At 44.1% G+C, this 26,669-nt stretch overlaps 1 protein-coding gene across 1 annotated transcript in view; it reads left to right on the top strand.

Annotated features, from left to right (window-relative positions):
• LOC122787719 (WD repeat-containing protein 62-like) overlaps nt 1-26,669 on the top strand; it is a 1,689,893-nt gene that overhangs the window by 265,597 nt on the left and 1,397,627 nt on the right. The window contains exon 3 of the mRNA XM_044054617.1: nt 15,211-15,381. Coding sequence (XP_043910552.1) covers nt 15,220-15,381 — 162 coding nt within the window. The 5' untranslated portion in view covers nt 15,211-15,219. The remainder of the gene's footprint in view (nt 1-15,210; nt 15,382-26,669) is intronic.

The raw sequence follows: 26,669 nt of genomic DNA, 5'->3' as shown, positions 1-26,669 counted from the left end.
AAAAACTAAAGAAAATGGCGTTGGCTGCTTCTTTTAAACCTCTGACGACCTGACGTCAGGGAAGGGGCAACAGCAACCGACACAGGACCCAAGACTTTGTAATTCTGGCCGGCTGAGGGCAACCTGCCAGCAGGATTATCCAAATGTAATGACTGCAACAGTGAATACACTTGAACATCTACATTTATGGTAAGTGAACACAACTGTACTTTTCAGTCCCAAGGGACACACAAGACTAGGCAGTGGAGGGTTTCTACACCCAAACCTGGGAGTAGTAAGTCACCCCCCTATGGAAAACTGTCTCAGTGACTTGCTTTTAAAACTTCAAAGCACTTCCTAACTGAATGCTCCTTTAGGCGGAAAGATTGGTCTGCAGACCAAAAACTGGGAACTCATTACCCGGGACAAATGGGTTTTAAATGTAGTGTCCCAAGGATACATATTTCATTTCCACACGTTACCAACACCAAGCGGGTGGCCAGATCTACCCCCAAACCAGTGGACAGAGGCCCAAAATCAAGTACTCTCTCTCTTAAACGTGGGGGCTATTCAGTTGGCACCTGAAGAGGAAAAGGGACAAGGTTTCTTTTCGGGACATTTCCTGGTACCCAGAAAAGGCAATACATGGCGTCCTATCCTGGACCTTTCTATTCTGAACACCTTTCTGGTGATTCCAAAATTCAAAATGCTGACTCTTCACCAGCTGCTTCCTATGCTAGGCAAGGATGCATGGTTGGCAACACTAGACTTAAAAGAAGCATACCTGCTCATCCCCATCGGGGAGTCTTGCAGAAGATACCTATGCTTCAAAGAAGGCCTCATGCACTATCAGTTCTCTGCACTGCCCTTTGGCGTATCTACTGCGCCCAGGGTATTCACAAAGTGCCTAGCTCCAGTCATTGCATTTTGCAGGCAAAGAAATATTCACATATACCCATACCTGGACGATTGTCTTAATTCAGGCAGAAAGCAAGGACATTCTTTTGAATCATCTGGTCTTTGTTTAAAGGGTACTGACTTGTCTGGGGTTCACCATAAATGAAAAGAAATCCCACCTGGTACCCTGTCAACAAATTATATTCCTGGGAGCAAGCTTGAATGCAACTTCCTAGATGGCTTTCCTCACTCCAGAGAAACGGATTCATTTGACAACCTACTTCAAACAAGTGGCCACAAAAACCCAGCTATCTGCAAGGCAAATACTGCAAGTCTTGGGGTTCATGGCCTCCTGCATTGTTCTAATTCCATATGCAAGGCTGCATATGAAGAAACTACAGTGGTATCTCAAAAGCCTATGGTGTCAACATTCACAGGATCTAGAAGCAAGGATTCCTATCATACCCTGCCTACGCGTAGAGTTCCTTTGGTGGGCAGAGGCCTGCCACCAAAATAGGGGACTACCATTCACATTACCCCCTGCCGCCCAAATCTTAACAGAAGCATCAGACTATGCATGGGGGGGGCTCACCTGGCAGGGAAGTGCATTCAGGGCAAATGGAACCCAAGTCAAATGCGCCTGCACATAAATCAAAAGGAAATGTTAGCTATACAGAGTGCTCTGACAGCCTTCAAGGACCACATTCTTCCAGGACAACTAATGGTAAAGACGGGACAAAACCACTGTCATGTGGTACATAAACAAGCGGGGGGGGGTACACATTCTTACCCCCTCTGCAGACTAGCCATGGCATTGTGGAACACAGCTTTGAGCTACCAAGTGAATCTACAAGCTGAATTCCTACCAGGAAAACTAAATAGACTGGCAGACGGACTAAGCAGAAACCTTATGGACCCTCACGAATGGAAACTGGAACCAAGGATTTTCAACATGTTGACAAGCAAATGGGGGAGCCCAGATATAGACCTGATGTTCATCGTGTTTCACTGTTGCAGTCATTACACTTGGGTTATCCTGCTGGCAGGCTACCCGCAGTCGGCCAGAATTCCAAAGTCTAGGTCCGTCGTCGGTTGCTGTCACCTCTTCCCTGACGTCAGTGCACCAGGGCTATAAAAGATGCAGCTGACGCCATTTTCTTCAGTCTTTCTTGCCGCGCGGTGCCCGAAGCAAAAGCAATTCGCAAGTGCCGGTCAGCCGACTTCTGAGATTTTCGAAATCGAATTTCAGAACCGAAGACTTCAACAAAGCTAAGTACCCCGTTGGGGAAACGTTTTCTTACTCCAGACCGATGGCAGTAAAAGTTAACAATTGTATTTCTTGTGGGAAGCAAATACCTCATAAGAATTTTCACTCTTACTGTATTCCTTGCCTAGGCCCTGACCACAACGTTGCTAGTTGTCGGTTTTGTGCTAGATTCAACCAATGTACTATTAAGCGTCAGTTTGATTTTGCTTTACATTACTTTGGCCAAAGATTTAACTACATAATGCCGTCAGAACAACCGACGACCGGAATTCATAAAAAACGCAAAGACAAAGAAAAGGACAGGCATCTGAGGTCCAAAATAGACGAAGCCTATAGAGTCGCCGGTTCTCAGTGAGATGCTTTCGCAGCCCCTGACACCCGCTACCTCAGAGCCACAGGCCGCATCTGACTCCCACATGGAGACACCTAGGCCTCTGGAAACTCAAGGTATTGGGCCTGCGGAAACTATTCCCTCAGATGGGTCCAGAGCCGCTGAGCAGGCATCGGCTTCTGAGGGTGTTTTCAGACCTTCACAACTTACTGTTAAGTCCACTACAGCAGCCAAGGCAAAGTCAAAAACACCATTAAAGACAAGGAAACACGTACAGCATTCCCCTGGACAGTCATCCTTGCCAAAGAAACAGATGCTTAAAATGGCTGAGGACTTAATTACTTTGATCAGGGGTTCCCATCCCCCTCCTGATAAAAAGCCTAGGCAAGACGCTGACTATGACTCCTCTGACCAGGTTTCTATTTCCTCTGATTCCTCTTCAGATCAGGGATATTCTCTCCCTCCCTATGAGGACTCTGATGCAGAAGAATCTATACCTTCAGCCTCTCCGCCTGAGACACCATGAGGGAGCATTTCCATTGGGAGAGCCAGGATTATTCAGAATCCAAGAAAAGGCTCAGATACTTCCTTTTATTGCCTCAGCACAGGCCCCTGGCTATCCCCCCTGTTTTTGATATTGTTGATGATGTTTTCTCTGAATCCAGTTTGTCTCCTGATTCTTTACCTCCTGCACCAGTAAAGCCAGACAGGTACTACAGGGTCCCTGACTCTCATAAATTTCTTTATAAGAACCCTGCTGCTGACCCAGAAACAATTTCTCAGGGTCCCAAAGGGGTTAAGGCTTCCACTGCTAAAAACCCAGTCCCCTCTGATAGAGATTCCAGAGCTCTGGATAGATGGGGGAAAAAAGTTTACATTCTGCTACTTTAGCTGTATGAGCTTTAAACTGCCAGTTTCACATGCTTAAATATCAACAATACCTAATGTCTTTGTTAAAACAGAAAATGCTTACAAGCTCAAAATGTCCTGACAATAAGGAAATACAGGATTTATTGCATGCAGCTGAACAAGTAGGAAAGCATACTCTGCAATGTGGTTTTGATTCATTAGCGGCTTCTTGTAGAGCCGCAGTTACAGGCTCTGTCATTCGAAGGCATGCTTGGTTGAAGGAACAAAGTTTACCTGATCATGTTAAAGTAAAATTATTGGATGCTCCACTGCAGCATGATACTTTGCTTGGTGTTAAGGCAGAAGAGGTGTTAAAAGAAAATGGAGGATAAAGCAAAATCAATGCAGACAGTAAAGGATTTCTTACAGGTTCAGCCACCTAGATTTAGCAGAAACTGGCCTTCTAAAAAATAGGTCCTTTCCGGTGTCAGGCAGGCCACAAAGAGGCAGATACAGATGCCCAAGAGGCAGGTCTCAGCCCCAAGGATCATACAGACCTAAACAATGGGCAGCTTCAGCCCCCAAAGGAGGAGAAGACTTATAGGAAACAGTCCCAAATGACTTCCCTCTACAAATGCCAAGCACTTACCTTTTGGCAGCACCCTTGGGGGGAAAGCTAGCACTTTTCTCACAAAATTGGCACATGATCACCCAGGGCAAATGGGTACTGAATATTGTTTCTCAGGGTTACAGGTTCCACTTTCACACCCTTCCAAAATCAAAAGGTATGCCAGACCTGCCACAAAACCAATGGACAGAGGCACAAAAACAAATTTCTGCTCTCATGCACATGAGAGCTATTCAAAGTGTACCACAGCAAGAACAGGGCAAGGATTTTACTCAAGATGTTTCCTGGTACCCAGAAAGGACAAAGCCTGGAGACAATACTGGACCTGTCAATCCTAAATACTTTACTGGATGTTCCGAAATTCAAAATGTTAACACTGCAGCAACTTCTACCCATGTTGGGCAAGAAGGCTTGGCTAGCTACTTTGGACCTCAAGGAGGCATACCTGCATGTCCCAATCAGACAATCTTGCAGAAGATACCTCAGATTCATAGCTGGCTCAATGCATTACCAATTCTCTGCACTGCCCTTTGGCTTATCTACTGCGCCCGGGGGTCTTCACAAAATGCCTGGCACCAGTAATTGCATTTTGCAGACAAAAAGAAATTCAGATATATCCCTACTTGGACGACTGCCTTATTCAATCAGAGAGCAAGGACATTCTACTAAAGCGTCTAGCGTTTGTAAAAAGATTACTAATTTGCCTAGGGTACACAGTAAACGAAAAGAAGTCAAAACTAGTGCCCTCTCAAGAGATAATATTCCTGGGTGCAAGCTTAAATACAACTGCCCAGATGGCTTATCTCACGCTAGACAAGCAAAGGCAACTGATTCATTACTTTCAAATGATGGCAACAAAGACCCAGCTCCCTGCAAGAAAAATTCTGCAGGCTCTGGGCTTCATGGCATCCTGCATTCTACTAATTCCATATGCAAGACTGCATATGAGGAAACTACAATAGTATCTAAAAAGTGTTTGGACTCAACATTGCCACAGCATGGAAACAATAATATCTCTTATTCCCTGCCTGCAACAGGAGTTTTGATGGTGGGCCTTGGCCTATCACCACAACAAGGGACAGCCTTTCACCGTACCCACAGCCAGGCAGACAATAGCAGATGCTTCGGATTATGCCTGGAGGGCACACATGGCAGGAAAATGTATTCAGGGCACGTGGCCCAAGGAACAAATGCATCTTCACATCAATCAAAAAGAGATGCTAGCTGTACAGCATGCCCTGACAGCCTTCAAGGATCTACTACATCCAGGACAACTATTACTAAAGACGGACAGTACCACAGCTATGTGGTACATCAACAGGCAAGGGGGCACACATTCCTACCCCCTCTGCAGGCAAGCCATGACTTTGTGGAACACAGCACTGACCTATCAAGTACATCTGCGGGCACAATTCCTGCCAGGAAAGAAAAATACTCTGGCAGATGAACTAAGCAGAAATCTCATGGATCCCCATGAATGGAAACTAAATTCACAGGTCTTCAGCATGATAACAAGGAAATGGGGACACCCAGACATAAATCTTTTTGCCTCCCCTCACAACTGCCAATTACAGAGATTCTGCACAAGAACTTATCACTCACAAGCATGGAAAGTGGATACTCTATCATTCAGCTGGAAAACTCTGACAGTTTATGCCTTTCCTGCACTGCTTCTTCTTCCCAAGGTACTCCTAAAAGTCAGACGAGAGAAGCCAAAAATGATTCTGATTGCCCCAGACTTGGCCATGCCAGTAATGGTACCCAATCCTAAAGAGCTTGTCTCAAGGCCCAGCCTGGGCTTCACCTCAAATCCCTCATCTTCTGACTCAACAAAACAATCAGATTCAACTCAGAACCTTAAATCTGGCCGCATGGCAGATAATGTAGCCAATCAGACCACACCTCTCTTTAAAGCTGTTATGGATGTTATTTTAGAAGCCAGGAGGCCCAGCACTAGGAAATCTTATGCAGAAAAATGGAAGATAGTCTGTGCTTGGAACCAGGCACAAGGACTCAAACCAATTCCAAATATACCTCATATTTTACAATACCTAACTGAGATGCTGGACAAAGGCGTATCCTCATCAATTAAGATCCATGCCTCTGCCGTTTCAGCTCATACGGAACCTCCAATTTTCTCTCTTCCACTACTAAGACAGTACCTCAGAGGGGCAAAAAACATAAGACCCCCAAGGAGAGCACCGATACCTACATGGGACCTCAATTTCGTTTTAGAAAAGCTCACACTGCCTCCTTTTGAGCCAGCCAATACAGCTAATATAAAATTCTTCTCATGGAAATCTGCTGTGCTCCTAGCAATAACTTCAGCAAGAAGAGTCTCAGATTTACAGACATTGATGGCAGTGGAACCTTTCATCATTTTTCATCAGGACAGGGTTTCTCTAAGGACAAACCCAACATTTATGCCAAAGGTAGTATCCAGTGTGGCTCTTAACCAAACCATTCATTTGCCAACATTTTATCCAAATCCCCAGAATAAAGGGGAGAAACTTCTGCACACATTGGACATACACAGACAGTTATGCTTCTATTTGGACAAAACAAAAGCTTTCAGAAAAACTGAGCAACTGTTTGTAGCTTATCCTGTAGGATCACAAGGAAAGCCTATCTCAAAAGAGACTATTTCAAAATGGATAGGACACTGCATTCGTTTCTGCTATTCACAACATGGCAAACCAGTGCCTAAGGGCATTAGGCCACATTCAACCAGAGCAGCAGCCTTCCTCAGAGGAGTATCAACCAAAGACATTTTAGAGGCTGCAACTTGGAGTTCAGTGCACACTTTCACCAAGCACTACCACTTACCTCTCTACTCTAAATCCAGAGCAGGCTTTTGCACTGCAGTTCTGCAGGGCCCTGTAGCCTCTCCTAATCCTATTTAGGCCCAGCCACCCAACCTCAGCTTTGGGATTCAACCCATGTGTAACGACTGCAACAGTGAAACACGATGAACATAGTACAGTTGTGTACCTACCATAAATGTAGATGTTCGAGTGTATTCACTGTTGCAGTCCAGGTTACCCACCCACCATCCCCCTTTTCTTTGCTGGAACTTTTCTGCACTTCTCTATTTTATACAACCTATGTGGTGTATTTGCTTGTAGATGAAGGTAATGTTTATTTTAGTACATGCATGCTTCTGGGCATAATTTTTTTTAGCCTACCTATTTGAGGGCACCTGACATCTGGGGCAAGAAAAACTGAAGAAAATGGCGTCAGCTGCATCTTTTATACCCCTGGCGCACTGACGTCAGGGAAGAGGCGACAGCAACCGAGGGCGGACCTAGACTCTGGAATTCTGGCCGACTCCTAGTAGCCTGCCAGTAGGATAACCCAAGTGTAATGACTGCAACAGTGAATACACTCGAACATCTACATTTATGGTAGGTACACAACTGTACTTTTGCCTCCCCCCAGAATCATCAACTGGACAAATTTTGCACAAGGATTCCCCACAAGCTAGCTTGGGAAGTGGATGCTCTATCCTTCAGCTGGGAAAACCTATCAGTTTATGCCTTTCCTCCTCTGCTTTCCAAGGTACTAATAAAGATCAAACAGGACAAGCCAAGGACGATTTTAATTGCACCAGACTGGCCTCACCAACACTGGTACCCACTCTTGCGCAGCGTGTCACGCTTGGCTCCATGGCACCTGCCTCAGACTCCTTCCCTGTTGTCACAGCAGGAGAACCAGATTCTGCACCCTCAGCTGCAAACCCTGAACCTAGCAGCCTGGCTAATTACCTAATCTCTCCTTTACCATCCCTCAGTAAATCAGTGATGTATATCATTTTAGAGGCAAGGAGGCCTAGTACTAGAAAATCTTATGCTGCATAATGGAAAAAATTCTGTGCCTGGATCCAATCTCAAGGAATGAGCGCAGCAGTGCCCAGTTTACCTCAGATTCTACAATACTTGACTGAGATAAATTCATGCCTCAGCCATTTCAGCTCATTACAGCACAGAGCCTCCCCTCTTCTCTCACCCACTGCTCAAGCAGTTCCTCAGAGGGGCCAAAAATTTAAGGCCACCCAGGAGAGCTCCAACTTCAGCCTGGGATCTTAACTTTGTCTTGGAGAAACGCATTCTTCCTCCTTTTGAGCCAGCTGCTACTGCAGATTTAAAATTTCTTTCCTGGAAAACAGCTTTCCTTTTAGCGATCACTTCTGCAAGGAGAGTATCTGAATTACATGCCCTTATGGCAGTGGAACCTTTCATCATCTTTCATGCAGACAGGGTGTCCCTAAGAACCAATCCCTCCTTCATGCCCAAGGTGGTGTCCAGTGTGGCTCTTAATCAGTCCATTCATTTGCCTACCTTCTTTCCTAACCCACAGAACAAAGGGGAACGAATACTGCACTCTTTAGACGTGCACAGGCAACTTAGATTCTACTTGGACAGGACTAAACCTCAAAGGAAATCTGAACAACTGCTGGTGGCATTTGCTGCAGGGACAGGAAAAGCTATTTCAAAACCAACCATTTCTAAGTGGATAGGCCACTGCATTCATTTCTGCTATAAGCACCATGTAAAACCTATCCCACAGGGCATCAGACCCCATTCAACCAGGGCTGCATCTACCTCTACAGCCTTTCTCAGAGGCGTCCCTACTAGGGACATCCTAGAAGCTGCTACCTGGAGTTCTGTACATACTTTCACCAAGCATTATCATTTGTCAATTTTCTCTAAATCCAGAGTTGGTTTTGCCACTGCAGTCTTGCAGGGCCTTATAGCTGGTCCTAATTCTATTTAAATTCCTCCTCCCAACCTTAGCTTTGGGAATCTACCCAAATATAATGACTGCAACAGTGAAACATGAAGAACATAGTACAGTTGTGTACACTTACCACAAATGTAGATGTTCAAGTGTATTCACTGTTGCAGTCCTGGTTACCCTCCCTCCAGTCCCCTTTCTTCTTTTGCGTATACCTCTACTCTCACTTACTATGCTCTAAAAGCTTTTTGGTGTATTTGCTTTTTAGTGGGAGGTATATCCTTGTATTTATAGATTTGATTGCTTCCCATTTGGGGGGCACCTGACATCTGGGGCAAGAATAACTGATGTAATGGTGTCGGCTGCATGTTTTATACCCCTGACGTCATGGAAGAAGGGACAGCAACCGACGCAGGACCCAAGACTTTGTTAATCAGGCCAACTGAGGTCTACTGCAAGCAGATTACCCAAATGTAATGACTACAACAGTGAATACACTCGAACATCTACATTTATGGTAAGTGTACACAACAGTACTTTTTGTGGTCTGAACATGTGAAAGACATTGTAGCCTTGAACCTATTCTCAGTAATTGCACAGATTTTAGCATCTTCCAAGGTGAGGAGTGCTTTCAGGGAGTGCAGCTTACTGTTTAGACTCCTGTTATTAAGCAGCAAGTCACAAATTCCGTGCCAGACTTTTTTCTGGCTGTACTGATAGGTTTAGTACAACAAACAGTCTTTCGATCCCAAGACAAGGTGACAAGGGGTTGCCTCAGAACTAGTCTGCTCAGCCTACTACCAAAGCAGACAACTTATGCAAGGAAAACAACTAAGGGCCTTAGATACATGGCATCCTGCATCTTAATGGTCACCTTTGCAATACTACACATGAGAACTCTAGTGGTCCCTTTAATAAAATTTAAAAAAAAAAAAATGTGTGTGTATATATATATATATATATATATATATATATATATATATATATATATATATATAACTTTCATAGATTAGTACTAGGCTAACTGCCCTTATGGGACATTTTAAGCCTAGCCAATTACCCTATGTGAGAATCAAACCCTGCACCTTGTGTCTCCAAGGTAAACACCTTAACCATTATGCCATCCTCCCACCATATATATTCTCAACCCCTGAAAACTCTGGTGCCTCTTCTTCCCTGCTTGAAAATGTTACTGCTGTGGTAGAAAGACCTCACCGTGCAAAATCCAGGAAACAAACTTTTCCTTGCCAGAGGCAGACAAGATCTTCACCAGAGATTTTTCAGATATTGCGTGGGGAGCACACTTAGGCCCTTTGAAGGTGAAGGTTGTCTGGACCCCAGACCAAAGAAAGCTGCACATAAACCAGAAATAAATGCTGTCAGTCTTTCTAGCCATCAGCAACTTCAGTACACCCTGAACCCAGAAACACTGCAGATTTGGACAGACCCCACCACATTCATGTTTTATATAAACAAGCAAGGGGGGACCCATTCATACCTGCTGTGTAGTCTTGCAATGAAAATTTAGGTATTGGCATAGGGATTGCAACTGTCACTCATAGCACCCTACATCTTGAATCATAACACCCTGTCAGACTCTCCGAGTACGGATCTTATATGGACCCTAATGAATGGATTCTGAAAATAGATTTTCCTGGACCTCCGCCATCAGTGGGGTCAGCTCAGTGTAGAACGTGTCACCTCTCCTCACAGTAGACAGCTACACAGGTCCAGCTCCAGAGCCAGACAGGGACGTGGTGAGTAGATGCCTTCTCCTTCAAATGGACCGACCTCTTTCTGTTTGCCTTTTGGCCACTACCCCTGATTCCTAGGGCATGGATAAGTGAGATCAGATAGGCCGAGTATGATACTCATAGCCCCCTTCTGGCCAAGCCAACATTAATTCTATATCCTCTTGAATGTCAGTGAGGGGAGATATTACATTCTTCCACAGGTGTTAGATCTACTCACCCAGCTAAAGGGTCTGTCATTCATCCTGACCTAACAAGACTCAAGCTTACAGCACGGAAGATTATTTTTTTGACCGAAGTAATGCAGATGACTCTACTGAAGTGCTGTCTAGCCTGAGAGAGGCAAGAAAACTGACTACCAAAAAGTCATACTTATCCATATGGGAAAGGTTTTCTTTTTGGTGCAAGAACAAAGGCATTAGCCCTCCTTGTGCAGACCTATATCGGATGTTGGAATATGTTTTGGTATTTTCACATTGGCCTTTCTTATTCCAGTTTTAAGGTACATGTTTCTGCCATTAAAGTCTGACTTGCATGCTCCTCCCTTTCTATCCTCACCTCCACCTGAAACAATTCCTTAGAGGTCCTTCACCTAAGGCCTTCCACGAGAAACACTGTCCCTACCTGGGACTTAAGGTGAATTTGTCTAATACATAGCTCATCACCTTTTGATCCAGCAGCTTTTGCTCCTTTTAAAGAGGCACTTGGAAGACCACTCTACTGATAGTCATCACCTTAGCTAGGTGAGCCTTAGAACTACTAGCCCATCCTTTATACCCAATGTAGTGTCAGAACACTCCTTGAATTAAGTTATTCACTTACTGGTGTTCTTTCCAAACCCAAACCCTGCATTCCCTGGATGTACTCAGACAAATCCGGTATTACCTCTGCAGGGCAAAGTTCCGAAATAAAGCAGATCAGCTGCTAGTGGCCTTTGCAGAAAGGAAAGAAAGCATTTCCATCTCAAACATATGATTTCTAAATGGATAGTCAACTGCATTTCTTTGTTATGCCCATCATAGTAAGCCATTACCAGCCCATGTCAGGGCTCACTCTATCAGACCCAGGGCAGCCTTCCTTTAATGGTGTCCCTACACAGGCTATTCTGGAAGCTACCACATGGACGTCATTCCACACCTTTACTAACCATTATCATCTAGGCAATGCTTGCATGGCTAGGGGAGGTTTTGCTACTGCTGTATTAATTACAGAACCTGTTTTTCAAGGGCCGGCAGACAGCCTGCCCCCAGTAACATGCAGCTTTAGGAGTCTTAACAAGAATCAGTATTGTAACATTGACCAAGAAAAACGTAGTACAGTTGTGATACACTTACCGTAATTGTAGATGTTTGAATAGATCAGTGTTGCAATACAAACTCCTCCCTCCTGCTGGCCTTTTCCCCCATACCTGGGGAGGGTGTTTTTTTTCCTGACTGGTAGGTTGTCCACCATCATTTCTTATTTCACCTACTACCACCCCATAGTTGGAATCTTCCCTAATCACTATGTAAGGCTTTGACAACTGGAAGGGTCATGCTGTCCCTTGGCATGAGACTGCTGTTCACTGCCTATAAAGACCTGAAGACAACCTGAACGGATGCCTCTCTTATGCCCTGACATCTGGATGATGGTCTTTGGACGTCATTCAGCAAATCATAATGCAAAGACTCTGGAAATTGGGCTGGTTGCAGGCTTTTGAATGGTAGGAGGACCCAGGAATTAGTACTGCAACCATGATAAACTCAAACAGCTGCAATTATAATAAGTGCAAAACAACTATTCGTTATGGAGTTTGGCAGCAAGAGGCAGGAAGACACCTGAATAAAATAGTTTGAAGAGGAAACCCTAGGAGTAGCTTACTTATATCTTTGACCAGAAAGACACCTGGCTTTGGAGAGGGGTGGTGTCCAGTGGGGATGAAAATGTCTCTTCAAATTTTGTTCTTAGTAGAATGTAGAGGACTCCTTTGTCCATTGCTGGTCTAGCTGGTCTAGAGAGAAAGGGAGATTTTTTTTCCAAGACCCGAGTAAAAGAGAGATGATTGTTTCCCAGTGTTTTCAGTGTGATTATGGAAGTTAATTGGTGATCCATTCATAAACCTAAATATTCAGAGGATGTGGTTGTTTGTTTTGGGGAAACTGTTGAGATTTTGTAGGAGTTGTTTGCTCAGCTTTTGTGAGATTCCAAATATCATAATTTTGGTTTTGGAGGAGTTTAGGTTGTGTTTTTTTAGCCAAGAATTTAGGGAGAGGAAGTCAAATTTGAAGCTGGAGTTGATTGTGAGGGATTGAATCAAATTGTAATCATATCAGCATAGTGAGTGATATCCTTATTTTCGTAACGAGGACTGAAAATGTGCAAGAGAGTATGAAGACCCGTGGCACTTTGGTAAAGGGTGCTAAAGGTGATAGGATGAGCTGATATTGAGTCTGAGATACTTCTTTGTTAAATATTAGACCTCCCTTTTCTGGAGGAAGTAAAGGAGGAAGTGGTGGCAGTGAATAAGACCAAAACCTTTGATAAGATTGATGAAGAGTGCTCCTAAAAGCTTTCCTGTATCCATGTTGAGACCAATCTCATTTGTAAGCGGTCATAGTGCTGTCATTGTGCTTTGACCATCTCTGATTCCATGCTGTTTAAGAATGAGGAGATGGTAGTATTGGATGTAAGTGGATGTTTGGTAGTAGATTAGTTTTTCAAGTACTTTCTGAAGTGTATGGGGGGATGGAGATGTGTCTGAAGTGGGAGTCATTTTCTGGGTAAAGCTGTTTGGGAAGGTATTTGCGCATAGGGCATAAACCATCCTGGTGTCATACGTCAGATGTAAAGGCTTTGGTTTGCTGGATGGACATTAAGCTGTCTTAAGCAGGAAATCCCAAGTTTAACTTTGCTTTCACCATACTACTTCCTGACTACTACTTGGGTGGCCTACCCGGAGGTAGCACAACTGGCTGGCCCAACTTAGCGAGCTCTACCTTCCTCCCAAGGTTTTGTGCGACTCCCTCCTAATGCTGTGTATGTGCATGAACAGTGTAAGAGGGATGTTGACTGACTCTCATTTTCATATCTTTCTTGCTACTCAGTTCTCAAGCTGTGAATGTTACTAGGATTGCCAGTCCATCAGTCAGCCTGCTTCTACAAGACACACAAGGTACACTCTGGGGATTTTCTTGTGTGTTTGTAGAGGGTTTATGTATCTGTCTGATAGTGACTCCAAAACCAGATCTTCTATAAAATGTAACAAATATTTTGTGCGTGGAAAGCAAGTAACTCAAGGACTTCCACTGCCTTTGTTCTGCTTTATCCCAGAGGACTCATGTACATATTGTGCTAGTTTTACCCCAAAGACAATCCATTGCAGAGCAATCTTTCCAGGAATTTGCAGCAAAAAGGGGACATGAGCCTGGTCCCAGGTTGCTATGGTGTGGGCTAAGGCCTCCAGCAGTTTTCTGCTTAAGAAAAAGGATTCTGAAAAAAAAAATGTGCAGAGAGAAACTTTGGGAGATGAGACCATCCTGCTTGGTTGACTTTAGTCTCTCCAGCTTTGATGACTAGATGTGGTGAGGTACCTTTTCAGCTCCACAGAATCATGTGTGAGCCAAGGTTTCTGGTGGCCTCCCTTTTATAATGTTGGCACTTGAAATGCTGAGTGCCAGAAAAGCCAAAATAAGACCGTAAACCAAGAAAAGAGCAAATCTCTATTCTCCTTTAAACTACTTTTTGCAAGGGGGTGCAAGCTCTCTGCAACTTCGAACTTGTATATACCAACTCTGAGTGCCATACCTCAGAGAAATGGTATAACAGAATCGTATGCAAGTTTGATCTTTTGGCCATTCATTCTCTGCATTTTGGATTTCGACATTTCAAATGATTACTCTTTTGATGTGACTGGTCTGCCATTGTGCTGGCAGTCATGTTAGCATTTTGCATGTCCTTCCAGACTGAAGACAATACTACTACTTCTGATACTGAGCTGGCTGGTGTTGTGGGCCCTTATACTGATTACTGAAGGGATGGAAAGTATACCAAAAGTATTTAAGCTCAAGGATATTCCTGGAAGGAGAAGCTTAAGTTAATAAATGGGGTTTCCAATAAACGTAAAGCAATAAAAAAAACATATGGTGCTGGGAACAAGAAAAATGAAGTTTAATAACCACTTTCATCTGCAGTATTACAGATTTTATCATATAAAATTTGTGGAGGATGAAACCTAATAATTAGCTTATTTAACTCAATCATGTGACTGTTTTCTCCAGTTAATGCAAGCATAAGGTTAATTAAATAGCCCAATTAAGTAATGTTTCTTTTGTTCCTAGCACAATGGTTTTTAGTAGTAGTAATAGTATTATAATTATTATTATTAATTTATTATTATTTGTTAATAAACAGAGTTTGAAAAGGCAATGAAAATAAAAAAAAAGTTGAACTAATGTAAGGTAATGTCATTAATACTGTACAGCTAAACATGAAGTAGTCATAAATGCATCCAGCTGGAGGAGAGTAGCAAAGGAGGACTTGAAGGTAGGTCATATATTGTAATGAACACTGGAGCTACAGGAGATTAATCGATCTGCAGAAATACTTTTAAAGGTACAACACTGTGGTAATTGCTCAATTAACTGTTCTTTGCCCTGTTTTTGTTTGCATTAAATAAAAATGCACTTGGAGTGGTTTGCAAAGTCAACCTCCTGCGGATTTTATGGGACTGATGTAGTTGAACTGCGCTTCACATTAGCTCGGTGTTTAATGCTCTGTTTTTTTTTCCCCTTCTTAGAGTGGACATATGCCTGCTGTGCGTGTCTGGGATGTGGAAGAGACCAGCCAAGTGGCAGAAATCCAGTGCCATAAGTATGGGGTGTCGTGTGTATCTTTTTCCCCAAACATGAAGTATATTGTATCAGTAGGATACCAGCATGACATGATAGTCAATGTATGGGACTGGAAGGTAAGGCATCCCTCAGCTGTACATAGTAATGACGTGTATGCATAGCTCATGGCTTCTTAAAAATAAAGTGAAATGTTAGTCTTATTTACACTGCAGTGAGAAATTGGCCATTTTGTGTAGTTCATAGGTAGGTACTAGGCTATCTGCCCAAAGGTATTTATAAGCCTAGCCGAAATGTGTTGGTTTTCGCCACCCCCCTTAGATGGGTCCCCAGATCCCTTATTTCATTTCATGTTAGATATTTGTTTTATTCAGAATTCTGTTTTTTCTTTACTGGTAGAAAGGTTTGTAATTGTATTTAGAAAATTATTTCCAAAGAGAGTCCAACCTTGTTGATAGCTGTGTTCGTGATCACTTGGTTAAATGTCTGTTACTAAAGACAAATTATCACTGGAACTGTTAATGCTGCCTTGTGACTTTACACAGTGTCCTCATTTTTGACTGGTGCCAGTGGTTAAACAATGTTAGTTGCAGCCTTACACTCCCAGAAGCTGGTGTTTGATTAGCATCCCCACCAGCAAGGAGAGACGGGATGTAGTAAGTGATTTTCAGCTCTGCCTTTCCATGGGAGAGGGAGAACTTAATGCAGCAGCAGTCACCCTTGGCAGATGCAGAAGCTGTTTTGACAAGTATATTTTTTTCATTTCTGCAGATAATTTTCTTCAATTCTGGCAGATATGTTGTCACACTTGCCTCCATGTCATGTCAATAGCCTTACTTATTGTTTATGTATAATTTATTAACAGACAAATATATGTGGTCTGAACTCCATGAGGCTTCTAATGCAAACCACATTCTTTGAACTTTGTGTACTGTGTGACATTCTGAGCACTGTAACTAGATCATCGGTATTAAACATTATATGCTGCATGTCTAACATGCTTGTCCAGGATCGCCCAAAGATGAGAAACTCCAGAGATTGTCGTATTTGCCCACCAAAAGCTCAAGATGTTCTTCATGTTTCACTGTTGCAGTTCTCACATATGGGTTATCCGGCTCCCAGTAGCGCTCTGTCGGCCCGAATACCAGAGTCCTTGGTATATGACGTTGGCTGCCGCCGGTTGTAAAACTGATGTCAGAACGTCAAGTATAAAGGGAAGCAGCCAATGCCATTTTCTCAGTCTTTCTTGCCACTGAGCCCAAAGCAGATGCAATTCGCACTAGTGCTGGTCGGCCGTTTACCTTCATTTTGCTTTCTGACTACCATGTTGAAGACGCCTTCAGATAAGTACCCCGTTGGGGATCCTCTTCTCTTGCTTTAATGAATGTCAGATAAAGTTAATAACTGTCCTGTCTGTGGAAAACAGATTCCGCACCATGATTTCTATTCCTGTTGTATAACTTGTTTGGGCCTTGAGCACGACGTCCCTAACTGCGATCTCTGTGCTTCCTTTAACCTGCATACCATATGCCATAGAGTTAAGATTTTGTATAAGCATTTCGGAGTCTGGCCTAAGTTAGTCGGTATGGCGTCATCTGGTCTCACGTCTTTGGATATACCTAGGAAATGCAAAGACAAGGACCGCGACAGGCCTAGGGTTAAATCTGCTGACGACGCACTGGTGAAATTGGTAGTCAGCAGAGCGGTATTCAGTGAGACACTTTCGCAGCCCCCAGATTCCGCAGATTTTCAGTCGCAAGCCTCTGTCGAGACCTTTACAGAGTCCTCCATGCCGCAGGCTGCTATTTCGTCTTCAGATCCTCCACCTGTCGCCGCCTCAGATGGGTCTGGATCCACTTTGCAGGCACCGGCTTCTGACGCCTCTTCTTTTCGACATGAGACCAGAACCAGACCGACTACCTTAGTTCAGACTTCAGCAGTTGCTAGGCCTCCCGAGTCCCTCCAGATTGCTAGTAAACTTTCCAGCCACAAACATACTCGCAAACGGGCATCGGCCTCCCCTCCTGTACCTCATGGCTGGTGATCTTCTCTCCTTGATTAGGGGCTCTCATCCCCCCTTCAAAGAGGGCTAGGGAGTTATCTTCTGATGATTTATTTATCTATCTCAGATTCTGAGATTTCCAGTTTGTCTGCTGGTGAAAAAGGAAATTCTCAACTTTTTTCTGGCTTTGAGGGTTCTGATGCTGAGGACTCCCTTCTGCCTCCCCTCTAGAAGATTTTTCCTTTGAGGATACTTTGAATACCCTTAGGGAGCATTTTAAATGGGAATGTCAGGATTTTCCACAGTCTAAGAAAAGAATCGGGGAATTTTTGGATTTGCCACAGCATAAGCATCTGACTATACCTCCAGTTTTGGAAGTTGTGGATGATGTTTTCATGGAAAATTCTTTAACTCCTAATTCTGTTCCTCCTGCCCCCAGAAAACCGGATAGGTATTATAGGGTTCCTGAATCTCATCAATTTCTTTTTAAAAACCCTACTGCTGATCCTGAAATTATTTCTCAAGGCCTCAAGGGTGTTAAGGTTACTAGTGCTAAAAACTCTGTGCCTTCTGATAAGGAGTCTAGGGCCTTGGACAGGTAGAGTAAAAAAGTCTATACCTCTGCAACTCTTGCCATTAGATCAGTGAATTTTCTTTTTCATGTGCTTAAGTATCAGCAGCATACTTTGGAGGCTATTAAGGCTAAACTTGGAAATGTAAGATTTACAAGACTTACTGAATTCTGCTACTTTAGTTAATAAGCATTCACTTCATTGTGATTTTGATACTTTGGAGGCTTCCTGCAGAGTGGCCGCCACTGGTTCAGTAATTAGAAAGCATGCTTGGCTCAGGGAGCAGCCTTTTTCTGAACCTGTTAAGTCTAAATTGCTGGATGTTCCTTTGCACAAGGACAATCTTTTTGGTAATGAGGCTGAGGAGGTACTGAAAAAGTTGGAGGATAAGGCAAAATCTATGCAAGCTGTAAAAGATTTCCTTCAGGTTCAGCCTCCTCAGTTTAGTAGGCATTATCCTTCCAAGAATTGATCTTTCCCTGATCCTGGCAAGCGGGGTCGCTCTAGGCCTAGGGGTTTCCGTTCTTCCAGAGGGCAGGCTTCTGCCCCTCAAAGGGCTATACAATGGCATTATTCTGCTAAATCAGGGAGTTCTAAGCCAGCTTCCCAAAGCAAACATTCTCAATGACTCCGGCCTTCTTGTGCCTACCTCTGTGGGCCCTGGGTGTCCTTTGGGGGAAAGGTTATCCAGGTTCTCAGAGAGGTATGGTCTACCATCACAGGCGACGAATGGGTGCTCAATATAGTAAACCAAGGTTACAAGTTTTACTTTCACACCGTCCCTGTTTTACAAGGGTACTCAGACATACCCAGAACTCTCAGGGCAGAGGTAGAAACTCAAATTTGTTCTTTACTGACTATGGGGCTATAGAGGCAGTTCTTGCAAATCAGGCAGGCCTAGGTTTTTATTCAAGACTTTTTCTGATACCCAAGAAAGGGGGCACCTGGCACCATATTCTGGATCTGTCTATTCTAAACACTTTTCTGGTGATTCCCAAATTCAAGATGCTCACCCTTCAACAGTTACTACCAATGCTGGGCAAGGATTCATGGCTGGTAACTTTGGATCTCAAGGAGGCTTATCTGCACGTCCCAATAATGGACAGTTGCAGGCAGATGTTCTTCATGTTTCACTGTTGCAGTCATCACATTTGGGTTATCTGCTTGCAGTAGCCCTCAGTCGGCCTGATTATCGAAGTCTTGGGTCCTGCATCGGTTGCGGTCTCATCTTCCATGACGTCAGGTAGTCAGGGGTATAAAGCATGCAGCCGATGCCATTACATCAGTCTTTCTTGCCCGTGCGGTGCCAGAAGCAAAAGCAGTTCGCAAGTGCCGGTCGGCCAACTCCTGAAATTTTCGTTTTCGAGTTTCAGAACCGAAGTCTTCAACTAAAGCTAAGTACCTTGTTGGAGAAACTGTTTCTTCCTCTAAACCGATGTCAGTAAAAGTCAGTAATTGTATTTCTTGTGAAAAGCAAATACCTCATAAAGATTTTCATTTGTACTGTATTCCTTGCCTAGGCCCTGACCACGACGTACCTTGCTGTTGGTTTTGTGCCTTATTTAAACAACGAACTATTTGTCGTCTGTATATTTACGCTTTTAAATATTTTGGTACTCAGTTCAATTATCCAGATATGGCTTCGGTAAGCCACCCAACTACCGACATTCCGAAAAAACGCAAAGATAAAGACAGAGGCAGGCCGCCTAGGTCCAAAGCTGCCGACGATACTTCTCTTAAGCTAGTCGCCAGTTCGCCGGTACTCAGTGAGGTGCTTTTGCAGCCCCTGATACCCACTATTTCAGATTCGCAGGCTTCTACGGAGACTCATTCAGAGTCCGGTATGCCGCGAGATGCTTCAACTGTGGAACCTGCGGATGTCTCTACCTTGGATGGGTCCGGAGTCGCTGTGCAGGCAGCGGCTTCTGAGGATGTATTCAGGCCTATTGACTTGCATATTAAACCAACACCATCTTCTTCTTCAAGGCCTAAAACTCTATCCATGCCTAGAAAGCAGACGCCCCAGACCACATGGTCAGGCCTCTATGCCTAAAAGACAAATGATAAGAATGGCTGAAGACCTTATTACTTTAATCAGGGGAAGCCAGCCTTCTCCCTTTAAGAGACCTAGGACTGAATTTGCTTATGATTCTTCTGATCAGGATTCTGAAATTTCTGTTTCCTGTGATGACCAGGATTTACCCTTATCTACCTATGAGGATTTTGATGCATTGGACTCTATTCCCTCTGCTTCCCCACCAGAGGATTTCTTTTATGGTGAAACCTAACATACTCTTAAGGAGCATTTTCTCTGGGAAAGCCAGGATTACTCTGATTTTAAAAAGAGGCTTAGGGATTTCTTACTCCTGCCCCAACACAGGCCTTTAGCTATCCCCCCTGTACTGGACATGGTTGATGATACCTTTTCGGAGTCTAGCTTGGCTCCTGACTCCTTACTCCTGCTCCCAGAAAACCAGATAGGTATTACAGGGTTCCTGACTCTCACAAGTTCCTTTTTAAAAATCCTACTGTGGATCCTGAGACCATTTCACAGGGACCCAAGGGCATTAAGGCTACTACTGCCAAAAGTCCTACCCCCTCTGATAGAGATTCCAGGGCACTGGATAGATGGGATAAGAAGATATACACTTCTGCAACCTTGGCCATTAGGGCCTTTAACTGCCAGTTTCATATGTTAAAGTATCAGCAGCATATTATTGGATTGCTTAAACAGAAAATGATGATTCTGGACTGTGCTGAAAATAAGGATTTACAGGATTTAATGCATTCTGCTGAACAAGTTGGAAAACATACTTTGCAATGTGGTTTTGATTCACTAGAGGCATCTTACAGGGCTGCTGTTACTGGGTCTGTACTTAGAAGGCATGCTTGGCTTAAGGAGCAATCTTTGCTAGATCATGTTGAAGGTAAATTGCTGGATGCTCCCTTAAACCAGGACCGCCTGTTTGGCAACAAAGTTGAAGTAGTACTTAAAAAGATGGAGGGAAAAGCTAAATCTTTGCAAACTGCTAAAGATTTCCTGCAAGTACAGCCTCCAAGATTTAGTAGGCATTGGCCCTCTAAGAATTGGTACTTTCCTAACTCTTCTAGGCATTCTCAGTCCAAACCCAGAAACAGCAGAACACTCAGGCTTCAGTCCCAAGGTACGCACAGGACTAAGACATGTGGGGCTCCCACTTCCAAAGCAGGGAGTAGTAAGATTCCCCCGTATGGTGAACTGTCTCAATGACTTAACTTCCAAGCCCTTCTCAACTGACTGCTCCTTTAGGGGGAAAGATTGCTCTCCAGGCAAAAAACTGGGAACTCATTACCCAGGACAAATGGGTTTTAAATATAGTTTCCCAAGGATACAGATTCCACTTCCACACTTTACCAATCCCAAACGGTTGGCCAGATCTACCCCTAAATCAGTGGGCAGAGGTTTAAAAACAAGTTCTCTCTCTTAAGTATAAGGGCTATTCAAACTGTTCCAGAAGAGGAAAGGGGACAAGGTTTCTACTCGAGACTTTTTTCAGGTGCCCAGAAAAGACCACTCTTGGCATCCTATCCTGGATCGCTCTATTCTAAACTGTTTTTTGGTGATCCCAAAATTCAAGATGCTAACTCTTCACTAGTTGCTTTCTATGCTAGGCAAGGATGCCTGGTTGGCAACACTGGATTTAAAGGAAGCCTACCTGCACATCCCAATCAGGGAATCTTGCAGAAGTTACATACGCTTCAAAGCAGGCTTCATGCACTGTCCGTTCTCTGCACTGCCCTTTGGCTTATCTACTGCACTCAGGGTATTCAAAAAGTGCCTAGCTCCAGTCATTGTATTTTGCAGGCAAAGAAATATTCAAATATACCCATACCTGGGTGATTGTCTAATTCAGGCAAAAAGCCAGGACATACTATTGAATCATCTGGCGTTTGTACAAAAAGTGTTAACTTCTCTGGGGTACACCATAAACGAAAAGAAATCACATCTGGTACCCTGCCAACAAATTGTATTCCTGGGAGCAAGCTTGAACACAACTTCCCAGATGGCTTTCCTCACACCAGAGAAACAAGTTCATTTGACAGCTTCCTTCAAACTAATGGCCACAAAGACCCTGCTATCTGCAAGACAAATACTGCAAGCCTTGGGGTTCATGGCCTTCTGCATTCTCCTAATTCCATATGCAAGACTGCATATGAGGAAACTACAATGGTATCTAAAAAGCCTATGGTGTCAACATTCTCAGGATCTAGAAACAATGATTCCTATCATACCTTGCCTACAGTTAGAGGCCTGCCACCAAAACAAGGTACTGCCATTCACTCGACCCCCTGCCTCCCAAACCCTAACAGACGCATCAAACTGTGCATGGGGGGCTCACTTGGCAGGGAGGTACAATCAGGGCAAATGGAACCCAAGTCAAATGCACCTGTATATCAATCAAAAAGAAATGGTAGCTGTACAGAATGCTTGGACGGCCTTCAAGGACCACATTCATCCAGGACAATTAATGGTAAACACGGACAACACCATTGTTATGTGGTACATAAACAAGCAGGGGGGAACCCACTCATACCCTCTTTGCAGACTAGCCATGTCTCTGTGGAACACAGCCTTGAGGTACCAAGTGCACCTATAGGCTTACTTCCTGCCAGGAAAGCTAAATACACTGGCAGACGATCTAAGCAGAAATCTCATGGACCCACACGAATGGAAACTGGAACCAAAGGCATTCAACATGTTGATAAACAAATGAAGGGAGCCCAGAGATAGACCTTTTTGCCTTCTCCCAGAACTACCAATTGGACAAATTCTGCACAAGGACTCCCCACAAACAAGCTTGGAAAGTGGAATCCCTGTCCTTCACCTGGAAAAATCTATCAGTTTATGCCTTTCCTCCTCTGCCTCTCTTCTCCAAGGTACTACTAAAGATCAAACAGGACAAACCAAGGACGGTACTGACTGCACCAGACTGGCCAAGCCAACACTGGTACCCCCTATTGCGCAGTGTGTCACTGCTGGCACCATGGCACCTGCCTCAGACCCCTACCCTGCTGTCCCAGCAGAAGGGCCAGATTCTGCACCCTCCGCTTAAAACCCTGAACCTGGCAGCCTGGCTGATCTCTCCATTACCATCCCTCAGTAAACAAGTGTTGGATGTCATTCTGGAGGCAAGGAGGCCTAGTACTAGGACATCTTATGCTGAAAATGGAAAAGATTATGTTCCTGGAACCAAACATGGGAGATGAGCACAGCAGCGCCCAATTTACCTCAGATTCTTCAATACTTAACTGAAATGCTTCACAAGGGCCTTTCCTTTTCCTCCAAAATTCATGCCTCAGTCATTTCAGCCCATTGCAACACAGAACCACCCCTCTTCTCTCATCCACTGCACAAGCAGTTCCTCGGATGGGCCAAAAACTTAAGACCATGCAGGAGAGCCCCTACTCCAGCCTGGGACCTTAACTTTGTATTGGAAAAACTTACTCTACCTTCTTTTGAGACAGCTGCAAATGCAGAGTTGAAATTCCTTTCTTGGAAAACAGCCTTCCTTTTAGCCATCACTTCAGCAAGAAGGGTGTCTGAATTACAGGCCCTTAAGGCAGTGGAGCCTTTCATCATCTTTCATGCGGAAAGGGTGTCCCCCAGGATTAATCCCTACTTCATGCCCAAGATAGTATCCAGTGTGGCTCTTAATCAGTCCATTCATTTGCCAACCTTCTTTTCTAATCCACAGAGCAAAGGGGAACGGATACTGCACTCCTTAGATGTGCACAGACAACTTAGATTTTACTTGGACAGGACTAAACCTCTCAGGAAATCTGAACAGCTGCTGGTGGCATTTGCTGCAGGGGCAGAGAAGAAGGCCATTTCAAAGCAAACCATTTCTAAATGGATAGGCCATTGCATTCATTTCTGCTAAAACCACCATGGAAACCTATCCCACATGGGATAAGACCACATTCAACCAGAGCTGCATCTACCTCTACAGCCTTTTTCAGAGGTGTCCATACCAGGGACATCCTAGAAGCTACCTGGAGTTCTGTACATACTTTCACCAAGCATTACCATTTGCCAATTTTCTCTAAATCCAGAGCTGGTTTTGCCACTGCAATCTTGCAGGGCCTTATAGCTGGTCCTAATGCTATCTAAATTCCTGCTCCCATCCTTAGCTTTGGGACTGTACCCAAATGTGATGATTGCAGCAGTGAAACACGAAGAACATAGTACAGTTGTGTGCACTTAGTATAAATGTAGATGTTGGAGTGTATTCACTGTTGCAGTCCTGGTTACCCTCCCTCCAGCCCCCTGACTTCTTTTGGCTATACCTCTATTCCTTTTTACGATGTTTAAAAGCTTTTTGGTGTATTTGCTTTTTGATGGAGGTATATCCTTGTATATGTATTTAATTGCTTCCCATTAGTGGGGGCACCTGACATCTGGGGCAAGAAAAACTGATGTAATGGTGTCGGCTGCATGCTTTATACCCCTGACTACCTGACGTCATGGAAGATGAGACTGCAACCAACGCAGGACCCAAGACTTTGATAATCAGGCCGACTTAGGGCTATTGCAAGCAGATAACCCAAATGTGATGACTGCAATAGTGAATACACTCCAACATCTACATTTATGGTAAGTGTTCACAACTGTACTTTCCTTCGCTTCAGGGCTGGGGAGCAACACTTTCAATTCTCTGCATTGCCCTTTGGCTTATCTACTGCTCCCAGAGTTTTTACCAAGTGCCTGGCTCCAGCCATTGCTTTTTGCAGGCAGAGAAACATTCAAATTTATCCTTACCTGGACGACTGTCTCATTCAACCAAACTCCCAAAAACCACTAGAAAGGATTTGGATTTCGTGAAGAACACACTCACCTCTTTGGGTTACACTCTCAACGACAAGAAGTCAAAGTTGGTTCCTACAAGGAAGATTGTTTTCCTGGGAGTGAGTCTGAATACAACCACTCAGATGGTATTCTTTCCTCATCAGATGCAAGATGATCTTTCGGCATACTTCATGAACTTGGCAAGCATGACCCAGCCCTCTGCAAGCACTGGGGTTCATGGCTTCCTGTATTTTGATGATCCCATATGCAAGGCTGCATATGAGAACTTCATTGGTACCGCAAGAATCTTTGGTGTCAACACACACAGGACTTAGACTTGATTCTTCCCCTGATTCCCTGTCTACAAATGGAGCTCCTCTGGTGGGCGACAGCCTGTTCTCAGAACAAGGGTCTGCCTTTCTGCCCACCATCTGCCAGTCAAACTGTCACCACAGAAGCTTCAGATGTTGCATGGGGGGGCTCATCTGGAAGGCAGGGGTATTCAGGGGACTTGGAGCATCAAGCAGATTCATCTGCACATAAACTTAAAAGAATTGATGCAGTGCAGCAGGCCTTGCTGGCTTTCAAGGATACCCTGGTACTCTGCTGATCAGGACAGACGATACCACAGTCATCAACAAGCAAGGAGGGACTCACTCTTACTCTTTGTGCAGACAAAGCATGAGACTATGGTCCATAGCAGCATCCATGGGCTTACATCTAATAGCACAGTATCTCCCAGGGAGGCTAAACTCCTTGGATCATTTAGCAGACATGTTCTGAATCCTCATGAGTGACAACTGAACAGGGACATTTTCCATCACATCACTCATCATTGGGTCACCCCACAAGTGGACCTTTTCTCGTCTCACACCAATTCTCTCCTTCCAACCTTCTGCACCAGGGAGTTTCACAACAAAGCTTGGAGGGTGGATGCGTTGTCCTTCCTATTAACACATCTCTCAGTGTATGCATTTCCTCCTCTGCCTCTTCTTCCCAGAGTGCTACTAAAGATAAGGGATGAAAAACCAAAGGCTATTCTGATAGCACCAGATTGGCCCAGGCAGCATTGGTATCCCCTCCTGCCCAGCCTTTCACAGGCTCAGCCTTGGCATCTTCCCCTGGTACCAGATCTGTTGGTTCAGGGAGGGGAAAAGTTCCTTCATCCTCATCTTCAAACTCTGCATTTAACTGCCTGGCTAATACTTTAAATCTTTCCCAACAGGTGGTTGAAGTTCTTCATGAGGCCAGGAGGCCTAACACCAGAAAGTCCCATGCAGATAAATGGAAAAGATTTTGCTCTTGGATGCTGGCTAAAGGAGAAGACTCTTCTCATCCTTCTTTTTCCCTCATTCTTGACTACCTAGCAGGACTGCTTAATGGTGGACATTCCTTTTCTTCAATCAAAATTCATGCTTCAGCAATTTCGATTCATTGTTCTTTTGAGCAGCCCATTTTTTCTCACCCCTTGATGAAACAGTTCCTGAGGGGAGCTAGTAATCTTAGACCTCCCAGAAGAGCTCCTAGTCCTGCTTGGGGATCTTAATTTTGTCCTGGAAAAACTTACTCTGCCTCCCTTTAAACCAGCTGCCTCTGCAGATTTGAAGTTTCTATCCTGGATGACTGCTTTCCTTTTAACTATTACTTCAGCTAGAAGGGTATCTGAGCTGCAAGCCTTAATGGCAGTAGAACCTTTCATTATTTTTCACTCAGATCGAGTTTCTCTGAGAACTGATCTCTCATTCATGCCTAAGGTAGTTTCCAGCTTAACCCTTAACCAGTCTATTCAATTGCCTACATTTTTCAACAATCCCCAAAATAAAGGGGAAAGGATTCTGCACTCTCTTGATGTGCATACACAGCTGAGATTTTGGTTAGTTTTGTTCCTGGGGCTCAGGGTAAAGCTATTTCAAAACAAACCATCTCCAAATGGATTGCTCATTGTATTCATCTTTGTTACATGCAGCATGGGAATTTTCCCCCTCAATGTATTAGGACCCATTCCAC

This window comes from Protopterus annectens, chromosome 1.part0, assembly GCF_019279795.1.
Source record: "Protopterus annectens isolate FY-2018-M chromosome 1.part0, PAN1.0, whole genome shotgun sequence".
Lineage (NCBI taxonomy): Eukaryota > Metazoa > Chordata > Ceratodontiformes > Protopteridae > Protopterus > Protopterus annectens.
Note: the sequence above shows the minus strand (reverse complement) of the source record. Positions and strands in the feature narration are given on the sequence as shown.